The sequence below is a fragment of the Zootoca vivipara genome, chromosome 1 (genome assembly GCF_965207765.1).
Source record: "Zootoca vivipara chromosome 1, rZooViv2.hap1.1, whole genome shotgun sequence".
NCBI lineage: Eukaryota > Metazoa > Chordata > Lepidosauria > Squamata > Lacertidae > Zootoca > Zootoca vivipara.
In genome coordinates, this window is record NC_142582.1 from 49,844,627 (window position 1) to 49,861,151 (window position 16,525).

Genomic DNA, 16,525 nt, shown 5'->3' on the forward strand with positions numbered 1-16,525 from the left:
AAAATAAACAGCAACAGCAACTCATATTAAAAGAAGCAGAAATCCGCCAATATGTTTTAAGCTCTTCCTAAAAAACAAACAAGGAATGCAGGTGGTGCTGTGGTCTAAACCACAGAGCCTAGGGCTTGCTGATCGGAAGGTTGGCAGTTCGAATCCCCACAACGGGGTGAGCTCCCGTTCGGTCCCAGCTCCTGCCCACCTAGCAGTTCAAAAGCACACCAAGTGCAAGTAGATAAATAGGTACTGCTCCGGTGGGAAGGTAAACAGCGTTTCCGTGCGTTGCTCTGGTTCGCCAGAAGTGGTTTTGTCATGCTGGGCACATGACCCAGAAGCTGTCTGTGGACAAACACCAGCTCCCTCGGCCTATAGAGCAAGATGAGCGCGCAACCCCAGAGTCGTCCGTGACTGGACCTAATGGTCAGGGGTACCTTTACCTTTAAAAAACAAGCATCAAAGGCTCTGTTCTTCATTAACACTCACCCCACTTCAGAAGGTGGGTATCATCTGAGCATGTCATCTGAAGATGATTTTAAAGGCTGGGCAGGCTTGTGTGGGAGCAGGTGTGGGTCTTTCAACTATCCAAGACCTCTTATTTGTGGGATGGTGTAAGGAAAGAGGCTTTCTGGGAGATAGCAAATTTCTTCCAAGTAGCAGTGTCTGTTGCAACACGTCTACACCTCCATCATTCTGCCCGGACACTGAGGTCCAACACCGAGGGCCTTCTGGCGGTTCCCTCGTTGCCAGAAGCCAAGTTGCAGGGAACTAGGCAGAGGGCCTTCTCAGTGGTGGCGCCTGCCCTGTGGAATGCCCTCCCAACAGATGTCAAAGAGGAAAACAACTACCGGACTTTTAGAAGACATCTGAAGGCAGCCCTGTTCAGGGAGGCTTTTAATGTTTAATAGATTATTGTGTTTTATTTTTCTGTTGGAAGCCGCCCAGAGTGGCTGGGGAAACCCAGCCAGATGGGTGGGGTATAAATAATAAATTATTATTATATTATTACTTTGAGTTGCTGATACAAGAGAGCACGTGGGAAGAGTGCTGTTGTCATGTCCTGCTTGCAGGCTGCCCATAGGCATCAAGTTGACCACTATGCAGATAGGATGCTGAACTAGATGGGGCTTTGGTGTGATCCAGCAGGGTTGTTCTTATGTTTTAAGGCTCTGCAACCTGCCACAACTGTGCTTTGTAGGCTTGAAGCTTAGAGTTTTGTTAGAATTGCAGTATCTAGAAAAAACCAGCTGCTTCTGTGTCTGCTGTACTGACTACTTTTCCCCCATCTTGGGTTCCCTGACATTGTTTTCTGCTCCTGAACCCTGGGTTTGGGCCCTGTCTTGTCTGTCTTGTATCTGGTCATAAGATCCAAGTTTGGTCTCTGTTTCCTTGCCAATCTTGGGCTACTTTCTGTTGGACTACCTCTGGATCCTGATCTTGTCAGATGCCAGTAGCTTAATACTAAACCATGTTTAATGTTAATTTTAATCACAGTTAGTAAACCAAAGTTAAATCTAAGGCATCTGGCACACATCCCTTAATCCTTGGTTTATTGAGCTCTCCCTCTTTCGTCCTTTAAAGGAGATACAAGCCAGGAAGATGCCCTTTGCTCATAACTAGGTAGCTTTGCAGCAGTCTGGGTTCTTACATAACACTAAGCAATTGTTAACAATAAGATTTGAATCCTCCTGTCACTACTGTGTTTGTTTTGCCACCTGCTGGCAGGTAGAGCAGGCAGCTACTTCTGTGGATAAATGGGAAAATTTGTTCCTATGAGATAATTGTGTGATTGGCTAATTATCGATAACACAGCTTTGTGAGACAGAAGATAGCAGAGAAATCTATCTGCCTATGAACAATTCTAGCTGCGTAGCAGACGTCCAGTCTGCTTTCGCTGCGCCTCTGTTTCTAAAAAACCTAGAAGCTTTTCCTCTCTCAAGTTCAGATAACAGTCCGTAGCAGCGGAAGCTTTATCCAACTTTTCTGTGCCTGTGAAATAACTCACGTCGACTTCTTGGTTCATTAAAACAAAGAAGATTTATTAAGGCTAACAGCCCGGAGTATTTTGCTGCATCCCGGCTGAAAACTGCGACACGACAGACAGAATAAAAACACAGTGTCTCATGTAACAGAAAAATACAACAGCACACAGGTACTTCCTGTTTACATGAGCATGCACAGGCCCCGTGATACAGGACGATTGCTGAGCTATTAACCCTCTCAGCTCAGTTCCAAAGTTGTATTATTTGGGGAGGGGCAATAAGACATACCTATCATTATTACCATTACCTTTTCCTTCTCCCTGGCCCACATCAGGGATTACTCCCAAGTAGTTTGCAGAGGGGAGAGATCAGTGCAAAAGCAGAACATTTTTATTATATGTTCCTGCTTCTTTTCTTTTTCTGCAGCAACCATTTTGTGATAGGACACACCCCTGGCAGCAGCCGTTTTCTAACTCGTACCCTTGGCACCATCCCAAAATCAGTTCATCAGTTTCATCAATGCAAACATTTCTTCTGCTTGCCAGGCAGAATGAGCCCCATCTGCAACCAACCAGTGCTATTTTGAGGAGTCTCCTGATCAACCAGAGTACATTTTTTGGGGGGGGCATCGGAGCATCGGGGAGGGGATGAGAGGAAGGAGCCCTTACACTGACTTCCACTAGCACATTGGGTTAGTTAAATCTGGGCCCACATGCTCCCCAGGACCTAAAAAGTTTGGCAACCACTGTCATAAGGCATAGGCCTGCCCAGGACTTTTTTTGGGGGGGGGACTAAGGAAGAGGATTCCACAGCTTCTCTAGGTAATCTGCTTCACTGCTGATATGCTGTTATAGTTGGATTTTGTCCACCCTTTATGATTATCTTGATTGTACCTCTGAAAATGTACCCATGGGCATGGCTGGGCATTAAGAGTTCTCCTTATTTTCAAAGTCTTTTAAAATATTTGAAAAACTGTCAGTGTGTTCTCTGTTCTCTATCCCTTCAACATACCGTATTTTTTCTTTTTCATATGCTCTATGTACCTAATTTATTCACTGCTTGCTCATATTACTCCTCCTTTTGCACTGCAAATCCCTTTTAGTTTGTCAACATCCTTCTTGAGTTCTGGTTCCCAGAACTGAATGCAGTGCTTGCAGTTCCTGTGATTAGAAGAGTGATACTATTGCTCTTGAAGTCTTGGATGCAGTATTGCTTTTGGAACCACTGCATTTCATTGTTGACTCATGTCTAGTTGATAATCCACCATAACCCCTAAATCCTTACTGGCAATGCTACTTACTGCTAGTCACTTATTCACCCAGCTTAAATATCTGCATTTGATGCTGTAAGTCAGGGTTGGGTATATTTTTCCTCTCAAGGGTCAAACTCCTTTGACAAAACATGGCTGGAGGAGGAGGTATGTGCCCAAAGTGGCTGCAGCTAGCACATGAACACACCATTCACACACACACACACACACACACACACACACACACACACACACACACAATATAAGTGAAGGGATTGCAATACACAGGGTGGTTGTTGCCTTCTGTGGGTAAAAAGGAAGCTGGACATTCAATTGAAGATCTTGTTGAGAGAGACATGTGCCACCTTTGCAAATAGAGGCAGGCTGAGTAATGGAACTTTTTTCACTTAATTGAAACTGGTAAAAGCTGCAAAACTCAGATCCCCCCCCCCAAATCTTTGTTACCTGCAAATATAGCTGTCCTGCTCTACAAAGCTAAGAGTCATATCCATTCTTCCACCACTGATGTGTACTTATGGGACTGGTGCAGGAGAAGAAAAGTCGAAAGTCCTGTTGTGCAAGCAGATTTCCATCATACAAGTGGGCTGACATCTTTGGATATTGCCTGTATCCATAGCCACAAAATGTTTCTTAGACGTTATGGAAATTTTTAAGTTTTGGTGTTATTTTCTGTTTAGGTACACAGCATATAGAATAAACTGGAATAAATTGCTGTATACAGGGTAAGTTTAAAAAGTTACTTACCCTTCCCTCAAGAAGCTCAGAACAACATCATTAACCCCCACCCTTTTTTTTATTCTCAGCACAACCTTGTGAGGTGGGGGCAGGGTTTGATATGGTAAGGAGGCCTTGTCAGGTTTTGAAAATCTCAATCTTCAAATGTTGTCCAGGAACAACACATCAAAATAGTAAAGCATGGTGTCCTTTCCATCTCCAAACACAGAGGATCATGGGCATGGGGGAGATTTTCATAGGCTGCTTGCTGCAAGTGAGTACTCAACTGGCTATGGAGTCACCTGTTTGGGCCCACCCATGTCATTGAAGCACCCAACAAGGAGAGAATTTACTAATGAAAGAGGATGGGAAGGCATCAGAATGAAAAGGAAGAACAGTTTCAATGTCCAAGGGTGTGATCACAGCCATGCGGATTTCAAAAATCTGTGTTGTAGTAATGTGTGCTTTGTTAATCTTTCAAAGCACTGTTACTCTGGAAGAGATTTCTTTCATTCCTCTCTACTCATGTATGTAGGGGTTTGAAGGCAATATATGAATTGGCTGTGTATCCACATATTTCAGTACCCTTTCTTCATGTTGACTCACAAAGGTAATGCTTCAGTTGTGCTATATTTCCCCCCCCCCGCCCCCATCTAGTCCTTAGTTCAATAAAGTCTGCATGTCACACCTTTTGGTGCTCCACTCATCAATTAGACTCCCTGGAGATCAGCTCTGTGAATGACTCAGGCGAGGCACTGACTCTTACCTCCCAAAGTGGCCCAACCTAGCTGTTGCAAGTGCTGTTATCATGTTTACCATTCCTTCAACACCCTTTTGTCCCTAGATTGATAGGTGAGGGTAGGAGGGTCCATTATTCAGTGGTAGAGCAAATGCTTTACATAGAAAAAGGTCCCAAGTTCAATCCCTGATACCTCCAGTTAATATGGAGTAGGTGATAGGAAAGGCCTATGCCTAGTACCCTGGATAGCTTCTTTCCAGTCAAAGAACAATAAGAAAATGAGAAGAGCCTGCTGAATCAGGCCAATGGCCCATTTAATCCAGCATGTTCTCACGGTGACCAACCAGATAAATGCCTTTGGTAAGACTGAGTGCAACAGCATTCCCCCCACTTGTGACTCCCAGCAACTGCATTCAGAGGTACAGTGCCTCTGACAGTGAAGGTAGAACATAGCCATTGTGGCTAGCCAGCATTGATAGCCTTGTGTTCCATGAATGCAGAGAATACTAGAATATTAGGCTAGATGGCCAGCTGACGTGGTGTAAAGTAGCCACAGAAGTAGTAGTTGTGTGGCGATGCCCCGAGTCCTCCCCGCGAGAAATAAAGACACCAGACACAGGATATAAGGTTAATGGGCATGAAAAGGCCACAACTTTATTGATTACGACTGTAGAGGGGTATTGGCATAGGCATTGGATCTAACCGACTATATCTGACTCCAGCCCGCTCTGCTGGCAGTCTGTGAAGGGTTAACCACCGTTGGATGAGTCCTGCGATGCACATCAACTAGGAACTCATCCTGGGGCCACCATTAGGGGCGAGCCCTCAGGCCCTCACCTACCACGGCTTCAGACATGGCAACGCCCCGGACTCCTTAGGGGAGTACCCTTCCGCATTTGGGGGAGGTGATGGCCCCAGGTCGGGTCCGGATGCAAGAGGACGTTTCCCTGCCGCGCGCTCCCTTAAATGCATAAGCTGAGCCCCCAGGGAGCATCCTGATTGGGTGTGCCAAGGGAGCGTCGCGGCGGGGAAGGAACCAATGGGCTGGGGGGAATGCTAGCCATTCCCCCCGCACGTGAAGGACTCGTGGGCCCACAACATCTCCTCCCCCCGCAGAGGGAAGAGATTTTATGGGAACCATATTCTCTTACATAGAACTAACCTTTTCCGTTTGTTGTACTGAATGGAGACAAATAAGAAATACAGGAAAATGGATTGAGCTCCAAGAGCAGCTCTTTTATCCTCTTGGTACTTCAGTAGAGCTGATTTCATGCACTGGAAACATTATTCAGACATTACTTAGTTTTTTAAAGTATGATCTAAGTTAAGCCACTGGTGGTTGTCCTATGTTCAGTACTGGTCATCGTTCCATCTCCCTTTGATGTTAGAAACAGCAGGAAGAAGAAGAAGAAGAAGAAGAAGAAGAAGAAGAAGAAGAAGAAGAAGAAGAAGAAGAAGAAGAAGAAGAAGAAGAAGAAGAAGAAGAAGAAGAAGAAGAAGAAGAAAAGTTTGGATTTGATATCCCGCTTTATCACTCCCCGAAGGATTCTCAAAGCGGCTAACATTCTCTTTTCTCTTCCTCCCCCACAACAAACACACTGTGAGGTGAGTGGGGCTGAGAGACTTCAAAGAAGTGTGACTAGCCCAAGGTCACCCAGCAGCTGCATGTGGAGGAGCGGAGACCCGAACCCAGTTCACCAGATTACGAGTCTACCGCTCTTAACCACTACACCACACTGGCTCTCAGGAGGATTGTTGGTAGTACAAACAGGCTATAACTACACACAAGTGCATTTTTATGTCTCTGTTGTTCTTTCGGAGTACAGATTCTTGACCTTTGCTATGTTGGCATTATGCCTACCAATAAACAGCAATAAATAATAAAAGAATTAATAGTGCTAATGGAGTGGCAAAGCTGGGCTTTAGGGGTGCTCAAGGGAATCTCCTGTGCTAATGCAGTGTTGTTGGATTTATTCCGGGAGGTGGGGGTTCCCTTGTAGGACTAGCTGGCGGGGTATGCATTAGCGGCAGGGATGGGTTATAAGCAAGGTGTTCAGTGTTTTTCTGCCACCTTGATTACTAAGCAAATTCCACTGAGCCTGAGAATGGAATGCAGAGAGAAATACCAAACAGTTTTCCATAGTATCTAGTTGGAGCCAGTATGGGTCCAGGGGTCACCTTCTACTGATGAAGCTGAGCTAAGCTAAGGGATGGAGAGGTTCCCACAGCCACTTGTGGCTTTCTCACAGGCATTTATTACTGTGAAATGAAATACATGCATTAAGGTAGTTCTTTGTAGGAAAGAGCTCCTTTTACACCATGGTCCCTCTATGTGTACCTGAAGGCATCCAGATGAAGAGAATATTTCCTGCCTCTCATGAAGTAGCCTCTAGTCCATGTTCATCTTTAAGACTACCCCTCTGGGTGTTACATGGGAAGGTAGCCCTGATGATGATAGGATCTGGCTTCATGTTCATTTAGGGGTCTGTATTATGTGAACCCCATAACAAACCTTTATATACGGGTCACTTCTGGATTTGAACCTGGGGGTCTTGAGTTCAAGTGCCAGCTCTGTTGCAGGCTATGAATAAATTGCCACCTTTTGTAAATTAAACATGATAATGACTTATCTCAACGGGTTTTGTGTTGATGTGAATGACATAAAGTTTGTGAAACACATAGTTCTTCACAAGTCCTACAGAAATGACGACCCCTTTAAGGAATGCTACTTATGTGGCTGCTCCTGCACAGCTTTGCTCAGTGCTATGGTTATTTCTATCTCTTTAGAGGCTGGAACCAGAGTGATGGTGATGGCTGTTTCTCTCAGGAAACTGTGCCATATATATAAAACCCAGGGATCATCTGAAAGCTCTTTAAAATCACCAACATATTCCTTTTGCCCCTCTGTGCACTGTGGAAGGCTCCTTTGCCTAGAGCCTGTAAGGGTGATTCCATGACAGTGAGTGTTTTATTAGTAGCAGGTGTCTGAGTATCCCTTGAAACCTGAGCTCTCTCTGTCCCCTCACCTGACAATGAACCCAGGACCAGGGCATCCCTGCCCGGTGCCAGAGATTATTGCTGCCCATAACCTGACAACATCATCCTATTGGTAGGGACAGGCGTGTAATGTGCAATTTCGCAGTGGCATGGTGTTCTGTTTGCTTGGTGCACTGATCTGTTGTGGCCCTCCCCATTCTGTAGCCCTGGGTGCTGTCATCTTGGGATTAGGGCCACGATTTAGTGGCTGCCACTAATACCTCTTCAGGGACTGGATCACTGTCTGGCAGGAAGCGAAAGGGAAAACCACCCTTGGAATTCAAGTGAAACTGCCACTGCAGACAGAGAGGCCTACTCAGTGTGAGAGGTGGGGGTAATCTTCCTAAGAGCAGGAGTAAATCTGCAGAAAACAGACCCTACCTTGTGACATTAATTCTCTAGCACTTAAGGTTAATTCAGCAGTCCTATGAGAAGTAACTGGACTTGGGCATTAGCCATTGGAGGCTCCACCCAAAATAAATGTGGTGAAAAGCACTCTTATCAGTAAAGGGTAAAGGGACCCCTGACCATTAGATCCAGTTGCGGACGACTCTGGGGTTGCGGCGCTCATCTCGCTTTACTGGCCGAGGGAGCCAGCGTACAGCTTCCGGGTCATGTGGCCAGCATGACTAAGCTGCTTCTGGCAAACCAAATCAGCGCACGGAAACGCTGTTTACCTTCCTGCCGGAGTGGTACCTACTTATCTACTTGCACTTTGACGTGCTTTCAAACTGCTTGATTGGCAGGAGCTGGGACCGAACAACAGGAGGGAGCTCACCCCATCGCGGGGATTCGAACCGCCAACCTTCTGATTGGCAAACCCTAGGCTCTGTGGTTTAGACCGCAGCGCCACCCACCACAGTACAGGGTGTAGTAGAGAGATGGGCTATTGACATTGTCTGAGAATCTAGGCAAAGCCTTTTAGATTCAGGCCCTCGGCTCATGTCTCTTACTAGAATAGAGAGCCTGTGTTCTCCACATTTCTCCCAATCTCCTGGAAATGCTCCTAGTCCAGGGGTCCCCAAACTAAGGCCCTGGGGCCAGATGCGGCCCAGTCGCCCACGGACTGTCCAGGAATCGGCATGTTTTTACATGAGTAGAATGTGTCCTTTTATTTAAACTGCATCTCTGGGTTATTTATGGGGCATAGGAATTTGTTCATTCCCCCCCCCAAAAAAATATATAGTCCGGCCCCCCACAAGGTCTGAGGGACAGTGGACCGGCCCACTCCTGAAACAGTTTGCTGACCCCTGTCCTAGTCTGCTTAGGATAGTGAGATAATAGGCAGAGAGGGAACAGGACCAGAAGGAATTCCTTGGGGATTCTCAGTTGCTTTGACTTTGCAGACAAGAGGATTGTTTTGGAGACAAATGAGAGAAGGATTGAAAAGAACTATTGATATTGTTGAGGCTACCTGAGTTGCAGATTATGGTGTCCTCTGAATTATTGAGCTGTTTGCCATGCGCTGCGCTGTCATTGGGAAGTCCTGCCCCACCAAGTATATTTAGGGAAGCAACATCTCACTGAAGCATATTTGATGAATAATGTGTGTAGTGTGCTATATCAGCTGTGTGTCTTTTAATTTCATAACTGCCCTGATACAAGCCTGATTTGCAGGCTGTCCTGTGCCATGTTAGTGCACTCTGTGGCCACCGTAAAACAATGCCATTGTTGTTCTCTCCACCATGTCAAGCCTGCCATTATGTGCTCTGAGGCATTGTGTGTGACAGTGTAACAGTACTTACTCTTCCAAGTACAACTAAGCCTTAGAGCTTGCCCTCCCTCTTCCGCTGCCAGGCTTTTCCTAAAGTGTCACTTCCTTGCTGTTTCTCTAGACCCAGCACTGCCGGCTTTGTTGGCTGAGACATTTAGCCTTGACTGGAATGCAGGGCCATGTTGGCCCCCTGCCAGCCCAAACATCCCCACCCTAGTGCACGACACAAGGTGATAAGAATGAGTGCTCTGAGTGGGCTGGGATCCCTCATGGAGGGGCAAGTATCTTATGCCCAGCCCATAACCTTCCCACCACATGACCTTAGAGGCCATCGTTAATCATGTGTTTGTGTGTGTGTGTGTGTGTGTGTGCTTCTTTTCCTTTAGCATCCCTATGAAATGTTCTCAGCGTCTCTGTGGGCCAAACCCACAGTGCCTGCTGCCCGAGACCGACTACTAGCAGACTGCTTTGATGGGTAGGGGCTTGACTATATATTTGGCATTCCAGCTGCAGCACGCAGAGGGTGTGAAAGCCTTTGCTTGACAAACTCAGAGTGCTGTCGCCTCCCTGCCTGCCAGCCAGCCAGGCCACGGATATTTTTAGGCTCCAAATGTCAAGGAATTTTTCACCTTCTGTTTTTTGTTTTTGTGTTTTCAGTTTGTTTTGTTTCTTTTCCTTTTTAAAAGGAATTTTTAGCTCAGGCGGTGAAAGGTGCCCCTAACTGACAAGCTCAGAGACTGAATCCTCTATTTATCGCCAGGCAGGTAACGGTTTCCACATGCCACCCACCCTGTCTCCATGTCCCATTCAGTCATTTTGGTAGCTACAATAACCCTTTGCTTGCCTGCTGTACCCACATCCTTCCATGGGATGTCTGTATCAAAGCTGGCAGAGGCAGTGAGGGAATGCAAGCAATTTCATCTCTACTGTGATTACTCTCCTTTTTTAATTGACTCCAGAATCCTGGGGTTCAGATAGTTGCTCCCTTCTCAGAAGCACCACCTCATAAGAGCACATATAGACATCCTTTCCAAGTCTGATATCCCTCCCCTACTCTCACATCTGAGCCCCTTTTGAAGTTCCCAGCGGGGTGATTTTTGACACTGTCTTAGCTTCTGTGTTGAGTGTCTTTGGAGGAAACTACCCATGGAAGCGTGATGGAGGTATCTTGATCAGGGTGACTCCTTCACAGTGTGGTGGCTCCCACCAGGGGGAGCCAACAGCCTTTTCTTTGGCCTCAAGTTTCTGGTATTTGATGGAGACCAGGCTAGTCAGGCCCTTCTTGGCTGCTCAGGAAGGTGTATGAAGTTTGAAGCATGCCTCTGTCAAGGCTATACCAATTACAGTTTTTAGCTTCACATAGCTATCTATTTATTCTGGGGCAGGAAACAGGGTATTGGGAGTGAAGTAATCTTGAACCCATCATACTACCATCTTTGGGGTTGGGCATCTGAATCATTAGTCACAACATGCGAAGACAAGATTCTGAGAACAGTACGGGCTGGTGGAACTAAAATTAGTACGCCCCATTCTTCCATCTTAGGCCTACCCAGAACATAATGGTGCCTGAATCACACTTCAGAAACCTACCTGACACTGCCTGTCCACCAATGGACTCTTCACCATAACACCCTATGGTGTAGCCTGAACTTTGCTAGGAGATCCCTCCCTCTGCAAGTGCTGACTTAGCACTTCCTAGTATTATATGCCATCTTTGTTGATGGGAGGTTCCTATTCAATTGGGAGCAAATTGTTTTCATAGTTCAAGGGGCTATTCCCTGGAATAGAATGCTTCCTGGAAGAATACTTCACTGTGTGGAGATTGCAGTTTAACCAGTTTACACCTGCCCTTTTCCATTACATCTGTAGATTCTGTACTTGGATAGTACTGTCAGCGTCCAAAGTGCATTCTGTGGAAATTCCGGATTTGCACTTTCCCAGTGGCTTATTTGTAAGTTGGCTTTGCCATGATTGCAAGGGTTGGCTCGGTGGGGTAGTGGTGTCAGCAGAAATGTATTTTAACAAGGGTAGACAACCTGGTGCCCTCCAGATGTTCTACTGCAGCTCCCATCATCACTGATCATGCTGGCTGGACCTGAGAGGAGATAGGAGTCTAACATCATTTGATGGTACCACCTTGGCTACTCCTACTTTATAACAGTCCTTTCTGATTCTGGGCAGTGCCTCTGGGCATTAGTTTCAGAGCAATATACTATCTTCTAGCAATATAGTCCTGAACTTTGTGTAGAGGGGAGAGCTGTGCATGGGAAACAGGAGAAACCTTTGTTAGGATGCAGGGTAAGGAGTGTTCCTTTAGGGTGGAGCCCTTGTTGTTGGGGAGATCCCCTTAGGAAACAATCTAAGGTATTTGCACTTGTGCCAAATGTTTGGCCAGCTCTTGAGCAGGGAGAGCAGCCTCCTTTTTCATGTGGCTGCTTGCAAGCTTTTGTTGGCATCCCCAGGACCTGCCCAACTCACGGGCCATTCAGAATTTTTACATCACCTTTCTCGTCCTGTGTTATGTGTGTTTTGGCCAGAAGAGAATCCCACTGCAACCTACGCAACAGAAAGGGCCATTCTGCCTGAGAGAATCCAGGCTAGAGGAGATGTGGGGGCAGGTGTCCCAGAGCCTGAATAAATGGGGAGAGGGAGGGAGCTGGGCCAAAGACCATTGGCTCTGTGGGCTATGAATGAGACAGCTGTGCACTCGTAGCTGTGCACTTCCTCCTCTGTACCAAAAGCACTGAACTAACATTCAGTGTAAGGGACTAGGCAGATGGCCAGGTACTGCCTGGATGAGGTCCCCTCTCCAGCATCTAGGAGCCAAATGCCTGTGCAGATTCCATTCCATTCCATTCTCAATGCAGGCATCCAGTAACTGGACAGCAACCCTCTCCCAAACGTTAGCTGCAAGGTGCTTTGAGTAGTCCTCCTTTTCTGAAGATTGGAAGCCAGTTGGTCAGGTTGTACTGTTTTCGCACATTTTGATAGCTGAGAGCAGAGGGCACTCCAAGGGCAGCCAATCCTGCACTGGCTGGATATGTATCTCTTTGGAGAAATGTTTAGGCTGTGCCTTCCTTCCAGATGCTAGGACAGGTATTCACTTAGAAACACCAATGTAGACTAATGTCTGGTGTGCCAGAGTTCTGGGTGTTCATGTTCTTGGAGAAGGGAAGGTGCCTTGGAAGATGTATATGGGAACAAGGAAGTTGCAGGCATATTTTTGTTTCTATGGTTAATGCTTGCTCTCACTCCTGTTTTTGTTGTGGCTGAAACACTTGACTCAGTGATAGACTTAGCGGTGTATCCACTACTTCCTGCTGAAGTTTTAGGTCAGGATGGGACAGTGATCCCGCATGCTTTCTACTTCCTGTGATGTTTCGGACCATGTCACCGATAAAGGGGAAATGGGTGCTCCGAGTTTACCCAAAAACCACAAATCCTTCAAACCAGCCTACATGGTTGGTAATCAGCTGTGCCCACTTCATTCTCAAACGCACCCAAATTCCCTCCCTAAGCCCATAATCTGGGTTGATTCCATTGGAAGCGTCTGCATTCTCCATCTGTGTTGTCTTACCTAATCCTGATAGGAGGTATACTGGCTGTTGGGCCCATCCCCATGGCCTTTGATTGCTCTCTGCCTCGCCAATCCAGTCTCTTGCCAGCTTTCCACATCTTCAAGAAGTTGGAAGATGACGCAATGCTACTATTATGCTCCTTGTTTACAGAAAGGGTTGATGCCATGCTGTGGTCTTCAGCCCATCTTTACTTAAACCAGTGAACAAAAGTAATGGGTTGTGCCTTACCAGCCTTTGTATGGCAGGAAATATGAAAGGTACCTGGACTTGAGAAGAATGGAAAATTATAGCACTATATAGAAACATTGGTGGTCAGTGTGGTGGGTTCTACAACTCTCCCTCCCCAGCTGAACATTGGTCTTCAGTTGAAAGGGCTCAGTTCATAACTGGGATGGTTTTTGTCCTAAGGCACAACAGCAGCACTATTGCCACTTTCTTTACTTTAAAAAAAATTGAGTGGAATTCAAGGTGATTGTTTCAGCAGTGCAAGCATTTCTGCTTGCCAGACAGAAGGATCTCCTCTCTCTTCTCCCCTGTGTTGTTCCAGGGATTCTTCTGACACTTCTGAGAAAATTTGGGGAGGATGCAGGAATGAAGAGGAGGCAAATAGTCCCCTTGTGCTAGCACAACTCTTTGCACTGGCTTCTGCTAGCATAATAACTTAGCTGGCCCTTTATTTTTAAAGTGAAGCCTCAGCTTCCTTTCTGATGCAGTCTAGCTGATGCCTTGGTTTACATTTCTGCTGTTGTAGTTTCTTCTCCTCAGCCTGCCTCCCTCTGCCTCCTGTTGTTGATGAGGGATAGGGGAAGAGGAAGGAGCAGGGAGGTTGTCTCTGTTGCTGCTTTGATCCTGGAAGGAAGACACAAGCACTAGGAGTGATCTTCTGTTGTCACTGCAAATTCTCCTCCTTACTGTGTCTAAATTTGCCTCCTGGCTTGCCCAGAAGAAGAAAAACAATGGCTGAATGAAAAGCTGCTTCAGGAGCAGCACCTGAGGTGCTGTGTGCCTGCATACAACTGGCCACACATGAAGCATTAGCAATGCTGGAAGCCATGCATCAGCCCAGGCCTCCATGTTAAGTTTCTGTGCTGTTTCAGACATTGCCTATTGAAAATTACACTCCAAATGTTTTTTTGAAGTAAGTTTAACTTTTTATTTTTAAAAATAGGGATGGGATTCACCTAACCCAGTATAGGGACTTCCACTTGTAGAACAGGTCTTCTCCCCCCCCCCCAAAAAAATGGCTTGTGGCAGTCAGGAGAACCCCCAGAACAGCGCACAAGGGGAGAAGAAGGGGAATTGTCCCAGCTGGCAAGCTGCAATGCTTGTGCAGACAGAACAATTGGAAGAGTGAGACATTGAATTCCACCCATAGTTCTCCATTGAATATTAGGGTTTTTGGTCACTTCTGGGTCTGGGAAATTCAAGGAGAACTTCTGTAGAATACCCTTCACCTCAATCAGATGTACTGTATAAAAGACAGTCACCAAATATAGCCTATGACTACAAATGAGAGCTGCAATCTGGGAATAATAATAATATAATAATAATTTATTATTTATTCCCTAGCCACTCTGGGCGGCTTACAACAGAAAAATGAAATAAAATAATATATTAAACATTAAAAGCCTCCCTAAACAGGGCTGCCTTCAGATGTCTTCTAAAAATCTGGTAGCTGTTTTTTTCTTTGACATCTGATGCAGAAAAAGAGTGACCACAATGCCTCAAGGACTGACATAAAAATTAAGTCAAAGAAATATGGATGTATTTTGGTGCTTTGAAAGGAAAGCTGCATCCTCCTTATTGAACACTTATAAGACAAAATGACATCTAAAACAAAGATGTCATTAGCTTTGTGTGGCATTTCAACCTGTGTGTGGATCCACAACTGAAATGGATAGAGAACATCCCTTCTAGGATCTTCCCTCTTTATGTGTAGGTTCTTCCTGTCTTGCAGATTCCACAGTAATCATTTGAACTCTTATGTTTTGGCAACCCTTGGATCATTTATAAAGAGTCTAAAGTGTCTTGAATAATATACTTGGGTCACACAACTACCAGAGAAAGAGAAAGAAAACCCAAGTGAGATTGAAGCCATGTCCAGTGAAGGTTGGTACAGCTTGGCACTGTAGCTGATATCAGAACTTTGGCATTGCCTACTGCAAACAGGATGTGGAGCAGTGATCAATAAATCCATACAGTCTCTGGCAAACATCAATGTGTTTTATGAGAACTCTCTATGCTTAGAGATGCTGGTACCCTCTTTCCTGTGCTGTCCCTGGTGATAGAGAGTAATGCTATGGTTCTCACCTCTCACTGCTTGCTGGGAGCTGCCTTTGGATGCTATTGACGCTATGTGGTTTGCAGAGTGACTCAGGGTGGGCAGTAGGATCAAAGATTTCTCTCCTGGCTCGGGTGGGACGGATTCCACCGGCTGCTCTGCAATGTGTTTTCTTTCCACTGCCCCCTCGCCAGGCACTTATTTACCTTTTGCTTTCTCTCCTTGTGCCGCATGGAATAACCCACTCTCTGTCCTCCCTACTGTGCATGTGCAATCCCCTCCATTGCTAGTGGCTTTTCACAGGCACTCTATGGCATAACACTGTGCATGAATGGCTCTTTCTTTACAAGGCTTCTTCTAGATTGGGGTGAAGAGCAAAACAACACCCTTCCTCTCTGCTGTCAATTCATCACTAGATGTGTTTTGTGCCACTCCTGTGCTTAAGGATCTGGCCAGCCCCACCAGGAGCCAACTGGCACAAGCGAGTTTCCATTTGAACATATGATGCTGCCTTATAGTCAGTCAGACCATTGGCTCATATGGTTCATACTGTTGCTAGTGGTAGCTTTCCAATGAGATCTTGTTAGCTTGAAATGCCAGGAATGGAACCTGGGACCTTCTGCATGCAAAGTGCACACTTTGCTAATGATCTGTGACTCCACTTGTTCTCTCATGGGTAGAATTGCTCTGGAATACTACAGTGTTCCTCTTGGGCAGGAGAAGGGGGCTCTGGTAGTGTTTTCCCTGAGCCAAGAGCCCTTAAGAGTGTAAAAGAAGAATCAGAAGGATTGTTAGCTCTGAAGAAGTGAACAAGTTTCCTAGTTCACTTCAGCATTTCACTCTGATGTCATAGTACTCTGATTTACTCTTTAGGAACAAGAGCCAGCTGAAGATGAAACTTAAGAAGCTGCCTTTTCAGGTCAGTTATTTGTCTTGCCACTCTCCTATCCTCCTGTATAGGGAGGATAGGGGAGGCAGTTGTGTTGGATAAATAGGATATGGATGTTACAAAACAAAATGAATATAAATGCAAACCTCTAGCCTACTTCCTAGGGTAAAAGCATAAAAGTTACCCAATATGCCAACTTGAGATGGGTTGTGGTCTTCCTGTCATGGTGAAAACCATAGCTGCCAAGTTATCCCTTTTTTAAAGGGATTTTCCCTTATGCTGAATAGGCTTCCTCGCGAGAAAAGGGAAAACTTGGCAGCTATGGTGA

General features: G+C 45.8%; 1 protein-coding gene across 4 annotated transcripts in view; it reads left to right on the forward strand.

Annotated features, from left to right (window-relative positions):
• The window catches only part of NHEJ1 (non-homologous end joining factor 1), a 109,180-nt gene that overhangs the window by 68,264 nt on the left and 24,391 nt on the right, over positions 1-16,525 (forward strand). The window contains exon 6 of one of the 4 annotated variants that reach the window (XM_088652620.1): positions 6,088-16,168. The exons of the other annotated variants lie outside the window; for them this stretch is intronic. Coding sequence (XP_088508746.1) covers positions 6,088-6,261 — 174 coding nt within the window. The 3' untranslated portion in view covers positions 6,262-16,168. Of the gene's footprint in view, positions 1-6,087; positions 16,169-16,525 lie in introns of those variants that run through there. 4 annotated transcript variants of the gene reach the window in all.